The 22,527-nt window shown below is 34.2% G+C and overlaps 1 protein-coding gene and 1 long non-coding RNA gene across 2 annotated transcripts; one reads left to right on the plus strand and one right to left on the minus strand.

Moving 5' to 3' along the window:
• Positions 1-2,312: 2,312 nt before the first annotated feature.
• Positions 2,313-9,082, minus strand: LOC124887178 (receptor-like protein 33). Its single transcript, XM_047396364.1, has 5 exons — positions 8,465-9,082; positions 4,032-4,190; positions 3,720-3,826; positions 3,016-3,400; positions 2,313-2,690 (listed from the first exon to the last, which is right to left on the minus strand). Exons 1-5 carry the CDS (start codon positions 9,080-9,082, stop codon positions 2,313-2,315), a joined length of 1,647 nt encoding a protein of 548 aa, XP_047252320.1.
• Positions 9,083-15,193: 6,111 nt separating this feature from the next.
• LOC107841919 lies at positions 15,194-18,494 on the plus strand. The gene is made up of 2 exons (XR_007044526.1): positions 15,194-15,811; positions 16,478-18,494. It is a non-coding gene; the product is annotated as an uncharacterized LOC107841919 (long non-coding RNA).
• The last annotated feature ends 4,033 nt before the right edge of the window (positions 18,495-22,527 follow it).

The following is a 22,527-nucleotide window of genomic DNA, read 5'->3' on the forward strand; positions in this document are numbered from 1 at the left end:
GTCCTCGACTATTTCTGCCTTTTGCATTTTAAGCAACCCTTCATAGTGATAATGTCCTAGTCTCTTGTGCCATACTTCTGCAACATTTTCTTTGGCTGAAAAAATCACATGCTCCTTCTTAAATAGATCTAATGAGAAGCTTCTACCTCTGATTCTTACTTTAAATATTTCTTGATCTGATGCATCCTTGATCAAGCAATATTTATCTTCAAAATTTAATTTGAAGTCGTTTTCCATCAATTGACCAACACTAAGCAAGTTCTGATCTATTTCAGGTACATAAAACACTTCAGAAATTGTTTTTGTACCTGAGTGACTTGGAATAGCAACCGTTCCCTTTCCTTGTATAGGAATAATCTTTTCATGCCCAAGTTGATTGGATTTACTACACTTAGCGTTAGGCCTTCTCCAACACTTGTATGGTGGATGGCCTTTCTTGTTACAATGCTTACATGGAGGAAAACTTTTCTTTTTGTTTCCAGTTTTTCCTGTTGCAGTACCTGCTGAAGCGCTTTCATCATTCTTCTTGTTCTTGTTCTTTTTATCTTTACCTCCATCTTGAGGCTTGGCAAACAATGCTCCCTCGGTATTTATTTAATCTCTCATGACCTTTCGTTGTTCATGAGCCTGCAAAGCATTCAACAACTCCGCCAAGGTGATCTTGGACAGATCCTTGGTGTTTCCAAAGTAGTTATGGTTGCTTCAAATCTTTCCGACACAGTTACTAGAATTTTTTCAACAATACGAGGATCATTAAACACGGAACCAAGCAATCTTACTCTATTTGCTATGTTCAGGAGCCTTTCAGAGTAATCTTTTATGGTTTCGATTTCTTTCATCTTCTGCATCTCAAAATCTCCTATAAGATTCAAAACTTGCATACCTTTGATCCCCTCATCCCCTTCATATTCTGACTTGAGATAATCCCATATGTCTTTGGCAGACTATAGAGACATAATTCGAGTGAAAACTGAAGAAGATACTGCTGAAAATAAACAGGCTTTTGCCTTTGATTTTCTGGTTTACCTGTCTTTATGGTTCTTGATCTGGGCCATAGTTGGATTGTTAGGCAATGGAGGAATTTCATAATCCTCTTCAACTGCCTCCCACATATCCATGTCATCTAGATAAGTTTCCATCCTTACAGCCCAAATCTGATAGTTATCACCATTAAAAACAGGTGGTGCCATAGTTGAAAAACTTGATTCTGCTTCCATGCTTCAGAAACTTGTCTTGTTTCAGTTATTACTTTTATGAAACACCCATAGATCTCTCAAGAAGTAAGTGCTTTGATACCAATTGTTAGTTTCCAGAGAGTGAAGAACATAAGAAACTGATTTTACTTGTTGATGAACAAGTGGAACATGAGTTTGATAACTTTAACAGAGAGAGATTGGTGAAAGCAAAAACTACAGCTTTATTGTAGAATTAAAATTATTTATAGTTTACAATCCTAACTGGAAAAAATAACCAACTCCTAAAGATACGGATAAGGATTAGAAACTAATTTTACTGCCGACTAATATTAACTTCTAACAGATAACATAAAAATTAAACTGTTGCAGCTCTTATGCATTTTTCTAACACTTCGCTTTATTTTTTAAAATCTGTTTTGCACTACTGCTATAGTAGCTGTCCTATACAGCTGTAATAGCAAAAAGAACGCATGTACAACTGCTATACCTTGAAATTATATTTTGTTGACATATTCACACATTTATATTTTAATTTTTTCGAACCCCCTGAAATAAATTCCTGGATCCGCCATTGCATTCGAGTCATTTTCAAATGTGTTAGAACTGTGGACCGCGAGGAATGCTTCCAACAAGAAGATTTTGCGAGAGGTTTAACTTTGCTAGAAATGTTAGCCTTGTCAATTCCTGCGGAATCCTTCCAGTAAGCCGATTCCAAGAGAGATCTAACGCTTCAAGCATATTCAATTATTCCAGTTCCATTGGAATATCACCTGTGAGATTGTTAAAGGATAAATTGAGTAGCCAAAGTGAGCCAAGATCCTTTAGTGTTTTCGGAACCACACCTTCAAAATGGTTGCTTGACAAATTTATGGTGGTCATAATTGTGGTGATTCTTTCTAGCTCAATATCGTTTCCTTTGATCACCAACCTCACTGAATCCTCGTACATTATATAAGATGAGTTAAATGATTTTTTCATATATCTTATGCCACCTTTATTTGTGTCATATTTTATCATTGGTTTGAAGTTTTGAAAAACTTCTGCAGGAAGTGAGCCACTCTAACTCATTATAAGAGCGATCGAAAATCCGCAACGTGGGGAAAGGAAAATTTTTGCCTAATACTTATAAGGTCCATGGAACTTGTTCGACTTTAATATAAGGACTTGCAGCTCTTCAAGAGTTCCTAGCCAAGCTGGAAATGTGTGATTGATAGCATTATTCCCTATATCAAGAACTTCTAATCCATGACAATTAAGTAAAGACACAGGTACAGGTCCTTCAAATCCGTTACCATTCAAGACAATGGTACTCAATGAAGTGCTATGCTCACATAATGGTGGAAGACTACCCGTGAAATTGTTTCCTCTTAAGTCTAGCACAGATAGCTCAACCATGCTTCCCAAGCAATGAGGAACCGAGTCACTGAAGTAGTTGTGTGATAAAGCTAGAAAGGTAAGGCTGCTCATGTTACAAATGGATGAAGGTAGTGGACCCTGAAGAAAGTTAAATTTAAGATCAAGATAGATGTAGTTTATAGTAATGAAATTGTTGTAGGTGGCCTGTTAATGAATTATGAGAAAGGTTTAGAAACCGCAACGAGTTCCACCTCATGCCGCTAAACCAGTTAGGGATTGGACCATGAATCTTACTGTTAGAAAGATCCAAGAGTGAAAGTTTCTTTAAATTTCTCAACCAGTGTGGAAAATCCTTCAGTTCACAAGATGATAACTGCAAAATTTCTAGGCTAGGAAAAGTAATTCATATTCCCACATCACTGCTGATGTTATTTGATGAAAGATCAAGGGTTACAAGGTTTACGAGATTTCCAAGTGATCGGAGAACAGGACCACTGAATTGATTATGACGTAAATCCAAATACTCTAATGTCGTGTTTGCTTTGAGCTCATCAACTAGTCCACTTAATTGATTATGATCAAGCGACAACCAAGATAGCAAAGGAAGCCTAAACACCCAAGACGGTATGGTACCATTCAGTGAGTTATAAGACAAATCCACAAAAGTTAGCTTTTGAAGCATGCTCGTGTTGCTTGACAATGGACCGGATAAGGAATTACTCGGCAAGTCTAAGCGTTGAAGACGTGTCAAGCTTAAAATTAAAGAGGGTAATGGACCAATGAAGCTGTTGTTAGAAAGATCCAATTCAACTAGCTCTTGGAGGTTAATGAAAACATCAGCATTTCGTCTTCAAGAGAGTTGGATGAAAGGTCTAAACGTGTGAGCATCTTCAACTTAGAGATTGTTGAAGGAATATGACTGGTGAAATTATTTTTACTAAAATCCAACTGCCTAATTTGTGTAAGATTGCCAATGGAATCAGGAATCGAACCAGAGAAGGCACATTGAAAGAGGTACAAGTAATTCAAAGACTTCAAGGTGCCAATTGATCAGGCAGCTCACCAGAGATACCATTGTAACCCAAATTGAGAATCTCCAAGTTTGGTAGATCAAAAAAGCTATTTGTGAGAATACCTTGCAAATTGGTTGATTCAAGATCCACGTACCTTAAGGAGGAAGACAAATTCATAGGTATCGGGGATGAGACATTGACAGAATAGAGAGAAAGTACCTCTAGTTTTGTGAAGTTTTGAAGCAGTGTTTCAAATGTATTCTGGTCAAGTTGCAATCCAAATGACGAAGAAGAAAGAACAAGTGAAACCAAATTTGAAAGTTATGAAATTTCTGATGGGATGTTTCCATGAAAGGAAGAGTCGGAAAGGTTGGATGCCTCAAATTCCTTAAGCGGCCAATGTCATTTGGGATCGATGAATAATTGAGTAATTGTTATCAAGGTTTAGTGTCTGAAGATGATGTACTTGGACGAGGCTGCTGTTGGGATGAATAGTTCCATGAAGAAGACTACAACTAAGGTCCACGCCGATAACATGGCCAGTTAACATGTCACAAGTGACTCCATCCCAAGTGCAACAATCTGTACTGTCATTCCAAGACATCGTTTTCGGGACAAGTTTTCCCTAGGAAATTACACCAATCAGGTTTCTCATCGTATATTTCAAAGAGTTGCTTAAACTGAAGCAAAGTAAAAGATTAACTCGGTGAGCAAAGATGATGCATAAGGGAAGAAGTAAAGCTTTGGCTTAGCAAAACAAAACAGACCAGTGAATAAAAGAAAAACAGACGTCCCATTTTTTAATGTTGTATAAGTGAATAAAATAATACCATGTCAATATTTAATGTTGAAAGATTGCACACTGCAGATAAATTTTCTGGGAAGTAACTTCTAACAAATTTCCGAGATAGTCTCTTCTGGCGTCTTGTAGAAGACTTTCACACTAAAAACGGGATGATCATTCAACTTACTAAAAAGAGATATGCATACATAACTGCTTCCTTTAAGCTGCCTATCAATTAGATTTTAACAAGTAGGCAGTGGTGTAGAAAAAGGGTTAAGAAACTTATACATTCACGGAGTTGTTTAAAGCTAATTGAACTCTGCTATTCTTGGCCCATCAAAATCTTTTCTGCTGTTTTCCAACTTGTTGGCTGTATTTTCTAATTTTTCTCTAGACTTTTGAAAGAGGGAAATTATTGGCCGACTAAGTCACGTGAGGAAAAGAAATGAACAATAAAGACATGATGTGTCAAGTTGGACAAATGCAATAAATTTTTAGTGCAATTTTCCATGGAATCTACAGAATCATAAAAGGTCGAGATGTGTCGCACTGCTTTTAAGTTAATGATACCGTGTAGAATTTTGAAGTCATTGAATCAATTAGTGGTCCATGGATGAGATAGTGATGCTTTTAGTCTTGTCTTTTCTACTGTGAGCTAGTTGAACTCTGTTATTTTGGGCCATCAACATCTCTTCCGCCGTCTTCCAACCTGACAGCCATATTTCAAAGCGAGAATCTATTGCTTGTTCTAAATCAAGTGAGGAAAAAGGAGATAAGAGGCACAAGTACCCTCGAAGCTATACCTAAAATCACAACGAAACAAGAATTTTGAGGCCAATTGGCTCAAAATTGACTTGGCGGGGCCTAGATCGATAAGATCAGTTTCCGTGTTCGACTATCATGTAAGTTTACTCTAATAAAAAACTCTTTAACAATTTTGAAGTCCTTTCAACAAACAAAACATTATAACTTCTGCGACAACTTTTTCCAGTTCAAATTCATCAAAATACTTAACACCACACGTGGAAATATTAACTGCCGTCAAATGTTGTGGTGGGTGGTAAATATTTGTTCAACAAAATTCGAGCTTTGAGGTCTAGAGTTTCCATGGAAGACGCCTCTAGTCTCTCCCCAGCTTCACGCTATGGGAAAGACGAACACTAACCAATCATATGCTTCCTTAATAGCCTCTAAACAACCTTCAAAAGTTGTAGCGGAAACAATTATTAAACCGATCGAAATCATCCATGGAGAACAGGTACAGCTTAACTAGGACAGTTCAGGAAGGAAAATGGAACATGGAACAACTTGTGATAGTACAGGTAAGATAAGGTAACAACAAATAGTTGGTGTGTGAAATTTAAACAAAGAAACTTTAACTTGAAAAACCATTAATGCTACAATGACACATACAATTAAGTTACTATCAAGAATATACAAGAATAAAACAGAAAATTCAAAAGAGAAAAACTGAAACAGAATACTTGACTCTTTCAGTCTTCCATCAAGTCCATCGACTCCGAGCTCTATACTTTAGCCTTCTTCTTTTGTGGGTGTAACACCCGATGCTTTCAGACTTGAACGTAAATTGTCATTTCTACTTGTACACATTCCAAAAACCATAAATTTATTGTAAATATAGTGTTTTAATCAACTATGTGGTGTATAAATCTAGTTGAGCATGAATTGAGATCATAGAGGTCCCCTAACTCAAGGACGAGTTGAAAGCTTTTCCATCGATTGAGTTTTAGTAAGTGTCAAAACTTGGGTCAACTTCAATCGGTCATTACTATTTTTATATATTGAATTAGAGTGCCTACTATATATCAAATGAAAGGCCTTCGAATTATCTTTCCAATGATACCAATTTCGCAAAAATCCGACACCCGAGGAAGAAGTTATGGCTTTTCAAAGTGGAGTGTGTCGTGCAGCATAAGGTGTGCGACGCACACCCTAACTTATGCCATAAGGTGTGCGACGCACAACCTAATGTGTGCGATAAAGAGTGCGCTTCACAACCTATATTATGTGATAAGGTGTGCGCCGCATACATTACTGTGACTTAAACACTCCGTTTTTGGGGCAAAATGGTCCTTTTCCTACCCTTATTTAGCCATAAATACGAAATTCAGTCCCCAAATACCCCAAAATACACCTTCATTCATCAAAATTGCTCAAGAACTCTCCTTAGGGTTTCAAAATAAAAACCCAAGAAACTCAAGATTCAATCGTGGATTTTTTTAAACTAATTGCATATTTGGAATCCCCAGATCGTAGGCTTCAAGAAAAACCTATCATCTTCGTATATAGAGGTACGTGGGGTTATCTCAAAAATCTCATGGGCTTAAAAATTCATGCTTTTACAATGGGGGTTTTGAAACTACGAATATAATCATGTTTTGAACGTTTCTATAATATTGATTTGGTCTTTAGGCCTATTTCCGAAGTGATTTGACATATTATATATGTATCTGCATGTGTTTCGGAAAGGTGTTAATTTGAGAGCATGAATTATATGGAATCCCTCTCTTGATGTGAATTTGTTTTAAATGTTAATATGATGTAAATTGTTTGAAAACATCTTGAAAAGCATGACATGAAATGTTTTGAGAATTGATATGATTTTGACTTGAAAATGAGAGGGCTATTTGTGTTGAAACTTGTTGAATACAATGGTTGAATGAGAAGAATGATGTGATATTGATGACTTGCAAGTCGGGTATGACGATACCCTACAGAATATGATATGTGATTGAACCAGATGAAATTTGAATACATTGATTTTACATGAGATAGGTGGATGCTCGAAGAAGGCGTTTGAGTGTAAGAGCTCATCGCTGGGAACCGTGTTTGCCGACATGGGAATTTGGTACCCTGCTTTGTGATTTTACGTACCTGACTTTATGTCATTCCCAAGTTGGGACTATGGTTAGGAGCCATACTTTGTGATCTTGTGCACTACCATTGGGTCGAGACACCCTACTGTGTGATCTTGTGTGTCTTCCCCTCACTTATACTCTAATCTTGGCGGCAACCGAGGTTTGACAGTTGATGCAAATGTGATATGTAGGGTATTCCACCTAACCCAGCTGCATTACATTGTTGTTGAAAAGTTATTACATTTTGCCTATGTGTTTTCAAATTGTTGGATATGAAATTGCTTTATAATGGCTCTCACCAATATTTTGCAAAAATATTATATTTTTGTTTTGATTTCTCTGCGTACCAGTACTTTTGTATTGATCCCCTTCCCTCCCAGGTTCGGAGGCACAGTCTAGGGGTCCAGATAATCAGTAGATTCTCAGGCAGAATTGCAGAGTCACTTGGTGAGCCTTCTATATTCCGGAAGGCCTGATTGTCTGGCAGCTTCATTTATCATTTAGTAGTTTTGGGTCTACTGGGGGCCTTGTCGTAGTTTTCAGATAGATATTTGTTTCAGTCATGTAGTAGAGATTTTACAGACGTTATAGAGATGTTGTGTTGAGATTGTGGAATATTATTCTCCGTTATTGATTTCATATGATTCTTGACCATGTTTCTGTAATATTGTTTATCTTCCGCATTTCTTTTATCATATGAGTTATGTGCATGATTATCAGACAAATAGGGTTGTTTCGGGCCTTCATGATTCGAAATGCTCGTCACGGCTAGGTCCCGGTTCAGGTCGTGACAGTGGGGAATGATGCCTTCAAAAAATTCCACAAACCATTTAGGCTTACCAGCTTTAAACATGAGGCTCCATCCAATAGTTCCAACAATGAGTCCAAAACCGTAGCCTATGACTACTGATTCCCAAGTAAATCCACTAAAAAAATATGACTCATCTTCATCTTCTTCAGAATCCAATGGCTGAGGAACATGTGACGGAACACTCGTTCTACATTGCTTTGATAAAGTAGGACCACATAAATCAAGTTTCCACCATAGGAGTCATTTTCAAATGTGTTGAATTGTGGACCTCGAGGAATGGGTCCAACAAGAAGATTGTGAGAGGTTTAACTTCGCTAAAAATGTTAGCCTTGTCAATTGCTGTGGAATCTTTCCAGTAAGCCGATTCCAAGAGAGATCTAATGCTTCAAGCATATTCAATTGCCCCAATTCCATTGGAATATCACCTTTGAGATAGTGGCAGGAGAAATTGAGTAGCCAAGATCCTTAAGTGTTTTTGGAATGACACCTTCAAAATGGTTGCTCGAGAGATCAATGGTTGTCATTATTGTGGTGATTTTTTCTAGCTCAATATCCTGGCCTTTGATCACCAAACTCACTGAAACCTCATACGATGAGTAAGATGACGTCATAGATGGTTCCATGTACTTGATCTCTCCTGTGTCTTCGCCGTCTAATTTAATCATTGCCTTGAAGTTTCCAAAAACTTTTGCAGGAAGTGAGCCACTGAATTCATTAAGAGAAAGATCGAAAATTCGCACCTTGGGAAAGCAAAACTCAGTTTGACAAGAACTAATAGGCCCATGGAACAGATTGGACTTTAATATAAGGACCTGCAGTTCTTGAAGTGTTCCTAGCCAAGCTGGAAATGTGTCATTTATCGCATTAGTCCCCAAATCAAGAACTTCTAAACCAGTACAGTTGAGCAACGACACAGGGACAGGTCCTTCAAATTGATTACTATTCAAGATAATGGTACTCAATGAAGTGCTCTGCGCACATAATGGTGGAAGTCTCCCTGTGAAATTGTTCCTTCTTAAGTCCAACACCGTTAGCCTAGCCATGCTTCCCTAGCAACTCGGAATCAAGTTACTGAAGTTGTTGCGTGATAAATCCAGAATTCGAAGCGTGCTTAGGTTACATATGGATGAAGGTAGTGGACCCTGAAGTAAATTAGAGTTAAGATCAAGATACTCTAAATTATGGTGATGAAGTTGTTGTAGGTGGCCTATTAATGAATTATGCGAAAGGTTTAGGTACCACAAGGATTCCCACCTAATATTGCTAAACCAGTTAGGGATTTGACCACGAATCTTATTTTTAGAAATATCCAAGACCTGAAGTGTTTTTACATTTCTCAAGAAGTGTGGAAAATCCTTTAGTTCACAAGATAAGAACAAATTTCTTAGGCTAGGAAAAGTGATTTGTATTCCCGCACCGAAGGTGATGTTATTTTATGAAAGTTCAAGGTTTACAAGGCTTGTGATATTCACAAGTGATTGAGGAAAAGGACCATTGAAACGATTATGACGGAGTGACAATGAAGATAGCAAAGGGAGGCTAAACACCTCAGATGGCATGGTACCATTCAGTGAGTTGTAAGACAAATCCAGTTCGGTTAGCTTTTGAAGCATGCTTATATTGATAGGCAGTGGTCCAAATAGGGAATTTCTCGTCAAGTCTAAGTAGTCAAGTTGTTTCAAGCTTAAAATTGGAGAAGGAAACAGACCGATGAAGCTACAATTAGCAAGACTTAAATAATGTAGCAATTGAAGGTTAGAAAAAACATTGGGAATTTTGCCTCCAAGGGAGTTAGATGAAAAAACTAAAACTCTAAGTTGCTTCAATTTAGAGATTGTGGAAGGAACATGGCCGGTGAAATGATTATTACCGAAATTCAAGTACCTAATTTGTGTAAGATTGCCAATGGAATCAGGAATTTGACCAGGAGAATTGACATCCATTGAGGTACAAGCGATTCAAGGAACTCAAAGTGCCAATTGAATCAGGCACCTCACCGGAGATTCCAGTGTATGAAATATCCAACTCCAACAGAGTGTTGCTCGGATGGAGCTTTGGTAAAACTCCTTTGAGAAGATAGTTATTACTCAAGTAGAGCCTTTCCAAGTTTGGCAGAAGGAAAAAGCTTTTTGTGAGAACACCTTGCAAATTGGTTACCTTAAGATCCACGTTCCTTAAGGAGAAAGACAAATTCATAGGTATCGGAGATGAGATGTTGACACCAAAGAGAGAAACTACCTTCAGATTTGTCAAGTTCTGAAGCACTGTTTCAAATGTTCTCTGATCAAGTTGTAATCCATTTATATAAGAAATAGAAAGATCAAGTGAAACCAAATTGGAAAGGCATGAGATCTCTGTTGGAATTTTCTCTACAAAGAAAGAATCAGAAAGGTTGAGATGCCTCAAATTCCTCTAGCGGCCGAGTCTATTTCTTTATTTTCTTTTGCTATTCTTACCACAATTATTAACTTATCTTCTAATTTTAATTCAGGATAAAAGTAAATTTTAGCAAGGTTTAGTGTCTGAAGATGACGAAGTTGGAAAAGGCTGCTGTTGGCATAAATAATTCCATTAAGGAGACTGCAACTGAGGTCGAGGCCGATAACATGACCGGTTAACAAGTCACAAGTGACTCCATCCCAAGTGCAGCAATCCATACTGTCATTCCATGAGACTGTTTTTGGGTGAGAAGTATCACAGTGGGAGGTAGAGGATATTTCAAAGGGTTGTTTGAACTGAAGCAACGCAGAAGCTTCAGTGGGAGAGCAAAGATGATGCACAGAGGATGAAGAAATGCTTTGACTTAGAAAGCCAAAACAGAAGAGTGAACAAAAGAAAAAGAGATGCCCCATTTTTTTGTTTGTTTGTTTTCAGCAAATAGCATAATGTTCTGTTCTTACAAAATCAGTTATCAGAATCCATACATATTTATAGTAGTTTGAACTGCCTCCACCCTAAACTAGTAGGTTGATGGTAAGTGGGAATGCTACTAATCTTCGTGGGTGAGAATGAACTGAAATCTTCTTTTCTTGACCCATCTACATCTCTCCTGTTTTCACAAGACTTTTTGAAGGGAGAAATTATTGTATGACCAAGTCAATTGAGAAAAAAAAAAAATTATAAATGAACAATAAAGACATGATGTTACCCCATTTTATGTCTCACATGACAGGAGGGCACACTTTAATCAAGCAAAACCAAGTTGGATAAATGTAATAAATTTTTGGGGTAATTTTCCCTAGAATCTATACAATCATAAATGGTCATGACGTCATCGAACCGCTTATGAGAGCTAGGGGTCGTTTGGTAGAGTGTATAAAAACGATGCAGAATATAGGGGTCGTTTGGTAAAGTGTATAAGAATAATGCAAAATATAGTGTATTAGTAATGCTTGTATTAGTAATACTTGTGTTAGTTATACTTGTATTTTCCTTATACAGTGTTTAGTTCGATGTATTAAAAAAAATATGAATTACATAAGTTTTTTAAAAAAATATTTTTGTTTACATAATACCTTCAATATATATGTTGGAAAGGATGCAAAATTTTGTTGGAGGGGTAATAAGGTCTTTAAGCATGTTAATGCATGCATTAGATTCATTGCATTACTAATGTCATGAATTTTGAGGTATTAGTAATACACACCTCAATACACAATAGAGTGTATAACTAGTACTTGCATAGGGTAAAAAGATATACCAAACAAGGTACTACTAATACACATTAAACTAATGCATGCATTAACATTTTAATACATTCTACCAAACGACCCCATAGTGTATTAGTAATACTTGTTTTAGTTATACTTGTATTAGTTATACATGTATTATTTCTTATACATTGTTTGATTTGATGCATAAGAATAAGAAATAATACATCTTACATAATTTCTATAAAAGAAAAGTTTGTTTACAAAAATACCCTTCTTTGATTTTGTACACTTTTTTGCAACAAAGTTCTTTTGTCATCTTAAACATAATTAGTATTGTTGAACTAATATATAGAGGTTTAGAATTAATTACAAGATTTTCGTCTTTGCGCAACAACGTTACGCTGACGGATTAGTATAGCCGAAATAAAAATAAAATACAAGACGTAAAATTAAGAAATAGTCTCAATTTTTTTTTAAATCTTTGTAAAGACTTTCAAGGCAAAACAAAAATATGTTATAGTTATTTACATCAACTATTCATTGTTGTAAATTAAAATGATGGAAAAAGAAATTGTGAAATATTTTGAAGAGATTCACTATTGCAAATTAAAATGGTGGGAAAAAGAATTGTGAAATATTTTTAGAGAAAAATTGAGGGGTATTAAGGTCATTTAATAAGTTAATGCATATGTTTAAAATCTTTGTATTACTAATACACACTTCAATACATAATAGAGTGTATAACTAATGTTTGTATTAATTATACACAAGCAAAAAAAGGTACCAAAGAAGGTACTAAAAGTATACAGTAACTAATGCATACATTATATTTTATAATATACTCTACCAAATGACCCTTTAGAGTGTGTTTCGAATGGAGTAAACCATTTTCTCATTTTCGATTTTTCAAAAGTTTTGCAAAACAATTTCTTTAAGAAAATAAGTTCTTTAAGAATGACTTTAATTTTTCCTTAAGAAAACATTTTCTTTAAAAAAACAAATATGTTTCTTTATCGAAACAAGTTGCTGACATGGTAACAAAAATCATCCAAGAAAAAGGCTTTATTTTTTCCTTTTTTAATTCTTCTTTTTAGTTTTCTGGCCTTGAACTTTCTTCTATTTTTAATGTATCGTTGTTGAAGGTAAATTGAAGTCTCTTCCAGCACAGAAAATTGGAAAGCCATCTTCTTTGACTCCTTTTCAAAGTGAGCAGAATAAAATTCATTGAAGAAATTATCTAGCAAACTATTGGTGTTTGTGATGTATAAGTTGAAAAGGAGTAGAATAAAATTCATTGAAGAAATTATCTAGCAAACTATTGGTGTTTGTGATGTATAAGTCGGTCAACTTAATGATTTTATTTTTTAAAATTACTCAACTATATTTATCATTAAAAAAAAATGAAAAAAATATTAAAAATATTCTCTGTTTTACTTATTGATTAACTTTGCTCTTACTTATACTACATGACTAAATATATCTTCGGCGGTAGTAAACTTCACATGTATGACCCTCAATTAACAGATTTCCCCAAAATCAATAAAAACACCTAATTTCAATAAAAATTACCCAATTCCTTCTTTTAACCCAAATTAGACCAACTAAATTAAATAAATCCATACCAAATTGAAAGAGTGATGTTGAGAGTTCCACGAGTCGTTTTTTTTTACCTTGGAATGCCAACATGGAAAACAAAACGCATCCAAGAAAATTGTCTTTAATTTTCCTTTTTTTAAAACGGCAAAAATGATTATTGCAAAAAACATTGTTCCATGCAAAGAAAGAAAGCAAGGAAGGAAAGAGCTGACTTTATAGGAATTATTAATATTATCCCACTTGGCTGTAATTATAAAATATTAGAACAATTTTCGGTATACCGACAGCTCACATTAGCTGGTAATTAATGGAGATTAAAATGGTATAAATAACATAAATATCAATTTTTTAGAAGTAATTACACCCTCTCCTATCTTTTTAGTTAGTTTAGTCTCTCTCCCTATTAATATACATTAGTTTAGGTGTACGCGACTTGCGCGTGTATCTCACTTTATTGAGTTCAAATATTACACTAAATATGATATTTGTTTAAATAATAAAGATAAATACAATAATTAAATTCAACATCTTTTGGAGAATTTATTTAATTAAACCTAACCTTTATCAAAAAAATTCTCAAAGTTGATCGACATTCATCTATCACCTATAAATTGCAACAAAACAATACGAAGAACGTATAATTTCATAGTAGAGGTAAATTTGTTAGATGAGAAGAATTATACCTGAATATGTGAATCTTGTTGGTTGGTGGGTAGATAAAGAAGGTTAGTTATGAGCAATAGAAATTAATATATTCTTCTAAAAGGACACATAGAAGATAAGAACGTAGAATAGAGGTAAATTTGTGAGATGAGAAGAATTATACCTAAATATGTAGTAGGTTCGTAGATAAAGAGGGTTAGTTATGAGCAGTAGAAAATAAATTATATTGAGTTAACATGACACATTAATCTAAATTAAACTAAGCAATTTATGTTGGCATAGCAAGTAATATTGTGTTTAAATTAACAAAAGGGAGAGATGATATAACGACAAAAACCTGAAAATAAAATTGTTGAAACTGTACTGAGACGAAGAATAATGAAAGATTGCAACTGCTTATAACGATGAATAATGGAAAAAATCAAGAGTTTATAGAGAAGGACAAAATATGCAGACCAAAGATGATACAAATTTGAATGTGTAGGAGAAAAGTGATTTTTTGGTTGAAAGAAAAAGACTTAGATTAGAATCCAATTTTGAATTGGTGCAGCTACACGCACATTCAAACATGCAATTCCTATTTGAAATTGTTTTAAGGAAGTTTGGTACTTTTTCTTCACATTACAGCATAGAGGTCCATTAAGGACTTATGAAATCACGCATACCTATAGTGGATAGAATTCGTGGTTTTAAATTGAAAGAAAAAAAATCGTGTGTTTTAATTAATTAAGTAGAGAAAAAAGCTAAATGTGGTAAAAGCTAAATTTGGTTGTTTTAATAAAGTAGGGAAAAAAATTTGGGTTCTAATTAAGTTAAGAAAAAAAGCTAAATTTGGTTAGAATTTAATTGTAGAAAAAATTTAGTATATTTATTTTGAAGAATTTAATTGTAGGGAAAATGATAAAAGACGATTTTGTCTAAAGCGGACTATTTTAACGAAGGGGAAAAAGTTCAATTCACTTTTCTAAAGGCCTTCACACTTTTAATATATTATAGGTTCGTTAACCGACATATACATAGCAACGTATGTCTATTCAAATATGTTAGTGTCCTTAAAAAAAGGAAGTAACGGATATTCAAAAGTTATGGACGTAAAATAACGCAACTAATTAAATAAGTGGATTACTGCATCCCTTAAATCATGTAAGATCAACAGAATTTCAAAATTTGAAAACCACAAATACATAAAAACTCAATTCTGACGTAAAAGTATAAATCAAATACAATTTGAGGTCTTTTTATGTTGTTTTTGGAAGAGAAAATTATTTCGAATTTAAGAAGATGAATATTGCTATTCTTTCAAGGTACTCAAGTAAATGGAGATTCAAAACAGAATATGTGAATTATAAAAGTGAAGGGATCGTTGTCGCTGAATTAGTAAATTATTTGAGGTTGATTTCATCAATTGCCACAAAATTAAACATTGATGAAGCTCGAAAAATTATTAATGTACGTTATGTTGTCGACGATAATGATTTACCTTTTCATATCCGTAATGATAATAACGTTTGGTTGTATGCCGAGTTGAAGAAAACTCAACCAACGTTCGTGATGTATCCGTTGTGCATTTCAACTACCGATAAATGTCAAGAAGACATAGAGTTCGATAGAGAAACAAGAGCTGTTGTTTGCCTGGAAGGTGTTGAATCTGATGCTATGACTCTCGCTGTTGCGGAGACACAAAATTAATATGCTTTGTATGTCTCGAAGGTTGAAATAGATAACTTGATATGCGATAGAAAGAGTATTGATGTGAAGGTGAAACAAATGTATAAGGATAAAAAGACGCTCGTTTCAGTGATATCGAATATATGGTGACTAATGAATTCAATGTCAAGGTAAAACGATCAGACAAAAAAGGTAATATGTTATCTTTTTATAGTGAGCGGTACGATATAGTAATTCTTGAATGTCATAAATTGAATTATTGTTTTTTATTACAATGTTATATAGAGTTGCATGAAATATGGAGTTTTTTGCAAAATAAAATCGAAAAACACAGTTTCAGTTTCTTCTTTGGAAGAACTGTTTGTCAGAATGTAGAAGTTATGAATATTTTTGCATGGTAATGTATGTGAATTACGAGATTATATATAGCTGAATATCTGAAAAGTTAGTGCATATCTATATTTCACTGTTATCTTAAAATTGGTATTTAGTTAGTCCATCTACATAACTGGTTAATGTATGTTGTTAAACTTATAGTGAGATGTCTAGTTCATATACATCATATTTGTGTTGTATATATTTTCAATTTTGATATGGGCAGTTGAGACAATGGACATCATCTATGTATATTGTAACATATACATCAGTGGTGATATGTCGTTAGATGTGTTATTGAATCCATAATTCACATATTTCATTCTTAATGTAAATTACTAGAATATATATAGCTATCTATCTGGAAAGTTTATGCATGTCTTTTTTATACTGAAGTATGATGGATTTGTAACAATCAAATCATAAAAAATTTATGAATTGATACAAATTATAATTATTTGAATGACTTTTGTTATATTTCAGCTATGTCCTCCGATGTTACAATGAGGAATGTAAGTGGACGTTGGAAGCATCTAGTTACAAAAAAATAGATATTTTTATAATTCGGAGATTTAAACCAGAATATACATGCGCTTTGAGGGATAAGGTACTGCAGAATATTTTGGCGACTACTTTTTTTGTCTGTGAATTCACGGCTCCTAAATTAGTTAACCATAAGAGAAGGCACACACCCGGGGAAATCATCAAAGAAATGAAAGATGTATATAATGTGGATATAAATTATATGAAGGCATGGCGTGCAAAGGAGCGTGCCATAGTGATGCTTAGGGACGGTCTTGCCGATGGTTATAGACAGATGCCAAGATACATTTATATGTTAAAAAATGTATATCCTAATTCACACATTGCAATGCACAAGTCATAGAATAATCAGTTCATGTATCTCTTTATAGTGTTGCATCCCATGATAAGAGATTTTGAGTATTGCAGACCTATTATTGTTGTTGATGGTGCGCATTTAAGTGGACCATATCAAGGGACTTTCCTCTCAGTAAGTACTCTTGATGGTGCAGGTATGTAAAAAGTTAACATATAATGTTATATTTTTTTAACATACATTGTATTTCATATAAATAGCTAGTTAAGTGTTTGAAAAAACAGTTTTAACAATTTTTTGTATTTTTTCAAAAAAAAAAAAATCTTTGTGTTTTTTTACTAATATGATTTATACGTAACGTAGGATGCATATTACCGCTTGCGTATGGGGTTGTGGATAGTGGTAATGACAATTCATGGACATGGTTTTTCAATCAGTTCAAAATTGCATTTGGTGAACGTGAAAATATGTGTGTTGTATCTGATAGGATCGAAACTATTATCAAAGCTATCAGTGTTGTATACCCAAATGTCCCACATTTTGCATGCATTTGATATCTCTGAAAAAATATTTGTAGTTACTTTCGTAAGAGTAAAAAAAGTATCAGTGATTTGTATTATTCAATGGTTAAAGCTTATAGAAAAGATGATTTTGACTATTTAATGGCAAAGAATGAAAAAGCTGACCTGAGAGTGAAAAATATTTACAAGAAGTTGGATATGAAAAGTAGAGTAGATGTTATTCACCAGTAAACAGAGGTCGGATGATGACCTCGAATATTGCTGAGTGTATTAATGAGTGTTTGGTAGAGGCTCGAGAATTGCCAATATATGAGTTTTTAGAAGAGGTTCGAATGTTATTCTTGGAACTGGAAGAACAGTGAAATAGCTTCTTATACAAGTATGTCTTTGGGTCATCGATTTGAAGAAATTTTAACTCTCAACGGTATGGAAGCTTTGAAAAATGATGGTATGTATAAAATTGTAATTTTTTAATTGTGCATTTATATGTAGTATTTGTTTGACTGAAAAGAAGTGTATTTAAACTTATTTTTCTAGAAAAAAAATCTGTGGTTGTATTTTGTTTTTAATTGTTCAGGTGAAGACTTCTTCAACCTATATATATTCGGTTTATGAATCTGGGAGAAGATACATTGTTAACCTTGAAAGTGTCTCATGCAACTGTGAGAGGATCCAAATAGATCAAATACTTTGTGATTGCTATAACTGTCTTAAAGTCTAAACATGTAAAAGATTTTGAACCATACTATTCAGAATACTACAAGCGAAACACATTGATGAAGACATATGAAGTTCCAGTCATTTCGATGCCAGCTAAGAAAGACTGGGGTGTTCCCAAAAGTGTAGATGAGGAAGAGTGTTGCCACCGATATACAAAAGACTTTCAAAAAGGCTGAAGAAAGGGCGGAAGAAGAAATCCAGCGAAACATTTTCGTCAAGCACAAACCGTTGTGAACGATGCGGCCATAAAGGGCACAATAGGTGTTCATGTAATTTTTTCCCGAAGGAGAACTGATTAATTATTTTGCTATACTCCTGAAAAGTAATCACTGATTTTTTGTTATCATTTATTTAGGAATTACTTCACTGATATGTTTCAGTTTCTTATTTTTGCGTCGAAATAAATTTTAGTTTAATTTGATTTAAATTTCAGTGTTACTTTTTTTTTCTTATTTGTGTTGTTTATGTAGACACTGGGTTAATTTGAGTAATGTTTGAAATCAGTATGTAACACAGTTATGTATATTAGCTAACATACATAACTTGTAGATATAGCCTTTAACTCAGCTATGTGTATTATCTAGATTATGTAAAATTACATGTACATTTATGTATATTTTTCAACATACATTATTAAGTTTTATAATGCACTATGCATATGTAAACATATACACACATAAAAAAATGTAGGTTATTCATTTTTCCTATACACTTGAAAAGTACATATCTGTGTATATGTTATCATATGCAACATTCATCAAATGCAACATTCATCATTCCTAACAAATACATAAGAAAAAGAAAGTTTCACCATATTCATAAAAAAATAATCAATTTTTTATATTCTGCCATACAAAACATCTAAAGTGCTTTAACATTTAACATTCTTAACAAATTCCAACAAAATTTAAAAAATTCTTCACAATATTCTTCACTAAGACTACTCAGTGCTAACTATTCCACTTTAATCAGGAATTAATATAGTTTTTGTCCTTGATTTTGGAGGATCATCATTTTCACTAACATAACCTTTCTTTGCTTTCTGAATACCGTATTTTTGAAGGAGTGACGCGTATCACATTCGATGGTATTCTACGCCAAAATCAACAGAAGGCATGTTCATTCCTTCACATAGGTATTCTGTATACCCAGTAATAAAGACTCCACAGTCCCTTACATGCATACAAAAGCTTACACGTTATTTCGTAGTACTTACAAGCAAAGAAATAAATACGTTATTCCGTATAACACATTGTAAGACCCTGCAAAATTCTAGCTTAACTCAGTCCTTTAGATCATGAAAAGAGGTCCCATACTTAAAAAAAAATTTAGCTAAGTAATGACACTTAGTCTTATTTTAGGACCTCGATATTTTTATGATTTTATTTACGAAACTTATGACCTTAAAGTATTGATTTTAAAGTCGATTCATGATCAGAGAGGTCAATGGGTGTTATCGGGCGAGTTTTGGATTTTTCAGACCTCGTTAGAAGCTCATTTAAATGTCAAAAATAGTGAGTTGACGCAATCTCGATGCGTCGCATCACTTATCGCGTCGACGGATATTTTCTCTAGCATTCAGTGCAAATTCCTGTGAGCCGACGTGATTTCGATGCGTCGCATCAGCCATCGTATCGACCCCATCAACGCAACGCATCGATTTACGCATCGCTGGGCACGTTTTTCAAAAATTTAAAAATTAGCGTCCAAAGGGGTAATTTAGTCAATTTCTCTACTCTTATTCGGCCCAAAACACACAATTTTAGTCCCAAATAGCAAAGATACCTTATTATTCATCTTTTTCATCTCTAATAACAAAACCCTAGCTATAAGAATCAAGAACAAAATATATAACTCCTACTCCAAAAAATCTTATAATCCAAAGTTCCGAGTTCAAGAACTTCAAGAGGAAGCTTCAAGAACACCATTAGAGAGTCAAGAATTAAACTTTTACATTCAAATTAATCAACAAGGTATGTGAATTTTTTTTTCCAACAAGAATAATTCTTTCATCCTTGTACCCAAAATTTAAATTAAAGTTGATTTTTATATAAAATTACATGAATTTCAGTTTGGGGTTTATACCCATTTATCACTAATTGAAGATTATGAGATTTCAAGTATTTTAGATGTTGAATTGCATGTTTTCTTGCGTATTTTTATGTGTATTGTAGAAATTTCTAGATTTTGAATTGAATTATCAATGTTTACATTGTCAAGCATGAACATTATGATGTTTTGACATGGATTTGAAGTATGGGTTATTATGCCCTAGTTTGTATGTTGATATTTCAAGAATGACTATGTTTTTAAGCATCCCATGACTAGTTTATTTTCATATTTTCAGTAAAGATTTGATCTTTTGATCCTCAGATAAGTTTTGGAATCTACTTTACAGATTTATTTCAGATTACATAACTCAGATTAGCTTTATTTACAGATTGAATAAGATAAATGCATAGTTGGTTTCATAATAAACCCTTATGCTAGTTTTTAAAGTGGATTTCCAACAGAACGAGCATACAGATTAAAGAAAGTAGTATTTAGCACCGAGCGAGAAGTGTGGGATTAGCGTGCCCTAATTTCCATAGAACTACATAACCAACGTAGATACAGATTCAAATTATTCCCATTTCTATATGGATGACAGTTACAGATGTGATCACTTAGATTAGGTTATACTTCTTGACAAGAGCCTGACACCTCTCCCCATCACGAGGTTTTCTCCATAGGGGAACAAGACGTTGGACTCCATGTTAGCTCATATGGTTTATGTCGGTTAAGAGAATCTCCCTACTAGTAAAAGTAAATAACAATTTTTTTTAAAAGACTAAGTGTAAAGGCTGACAACTTTATTCAAATTATGCTTTACAGAAAGATATTAGCTACAAACTTCATCTTTCAGATTTAATATATAAAAGTGAGTCCTTTCTACACTTAGATGGTATGTTTTAAAGACAGAACACAAGTACAACTTTTAGAACTAAATGTTATGACTCACTAGATTTACAAAGTATGATTTGTTTTTCATGATTACAGATTTCAGTATTTTAGATATTCCAGCTTGTGTGAGTCATTTACATTTAGAATGCATTGTTTTACAAATTATGATGATGAATGATATTATGTTTTACGTATGCATTTCACCCCCATATACTCAGTACATCCTCAAAGTATTGATCCGTGTATACGTCTATGTGCTACATTGTCTTATAATGTAGGTCCAGGTTTTCAGTTTCAGCAGCGTGAGTGATTTTTGAGCATCTCCATCTACATCCGATAGTTGGTGAGTCCTCATAGTCTAGGGACTTAGTTATTCAGATTTATAGCTTATTAATTTAGATAATTCAATATTTTTAGACAGTCCGAGTCAGTTGGTGGTTTGTCCTAGTGACTCTCTAGCATTGAAGTAGAGGCTTGTCAGACTGCTAGTTTGCTTCAAATTTTTAGTATTGTTTTATCAGACCTCTAAGATTAGTATTGTTCAGATATTATATTCAGATAATTTTCTATATTCATTATGTTTTGATATCTACATTTTCCTTATCATAAGATTCAGACTTAGTAGAAGGCAGACAGGGTTAGCTTAAGGCTACTCATAGTCTTGAGCACTATGTGACGTCTTGAGACCAGAATTTGAGGCGTTACAAACTTAGTATCAGAGCTTAAGGTTTATAAGAATCCTAGGGAGTCAAATAAGTCGCATTACATAGAGTATTAATCATGGGTGTGAAGCGCACCACATTTATGAACAAGAGGCTACAGAACATTCTTAGGAAATAATCTCTTTCTTCATGATCTATCATGCTTACGGTATCTCTATCTACTTTTAACTCGTGCTCTTTTATGACAACTATTGAAAATGCCTCCTTATCGAGCTAATGCCTACAAAAATGATAACCAGCCACCCCAGCCTGCTAACACTCTGAACAAGAATGTATCCCATGCCAAATTTTAGGCTGCGTTTTAGAATTTAGCTCAAGCTGTGACTGCTAATGTTCAGGCCAATAACCAAGCTATAGTTCTTTGTCAGCAAGGGGGTGATTTAGCTGCAGCCAGACTTCGTGACTTTAAGAGAATAAATCCGCCTGAATTCTTTGGGTTAAGGGTAGGTGAGGACCCACATTTGTATCTTAATGAGGTGAAAAAGATCTCCCAAGTTATGCATGTTACTAAAGAGAAAAGTGTGGAATTGGCTTCTTATAGGCTGAAGGATGTTGCTTATGATTGGATGGTTATATGGAAGAAAAAAAGTGGCGAGAATGCAGCTCCCATGAGTTGGCAGGTGTTTCAGGATGCTTTTCTAGATAGGTTTTTTCCGCGTGAGTTATGGGAAGCCAAGATTGAGGGGTTCATGAACCTGAGGCAGGGCTCAATGACAATGAAGGAGTACTGCCTTAAGTTCAACTAGTTATCTAAGTATGCTCTTGAGTTGATAGCTGATACTAGATCTA

This window comes from Capsicum annuum, chromosome 9, assembly GCF_002878395.1.
Source record: "Capsicum annuum cultivar UCD-10X-F1 chromosome 9, UCD10Xv1.1, whole genome shotgun sequence".
NCBI classification, from domain to species: Eukaryota; Viridiplantae; Streptophyta; class Magnoliopsida; order Solanales; family Solanaceae; genus Capsicum; species Capsicum annuum.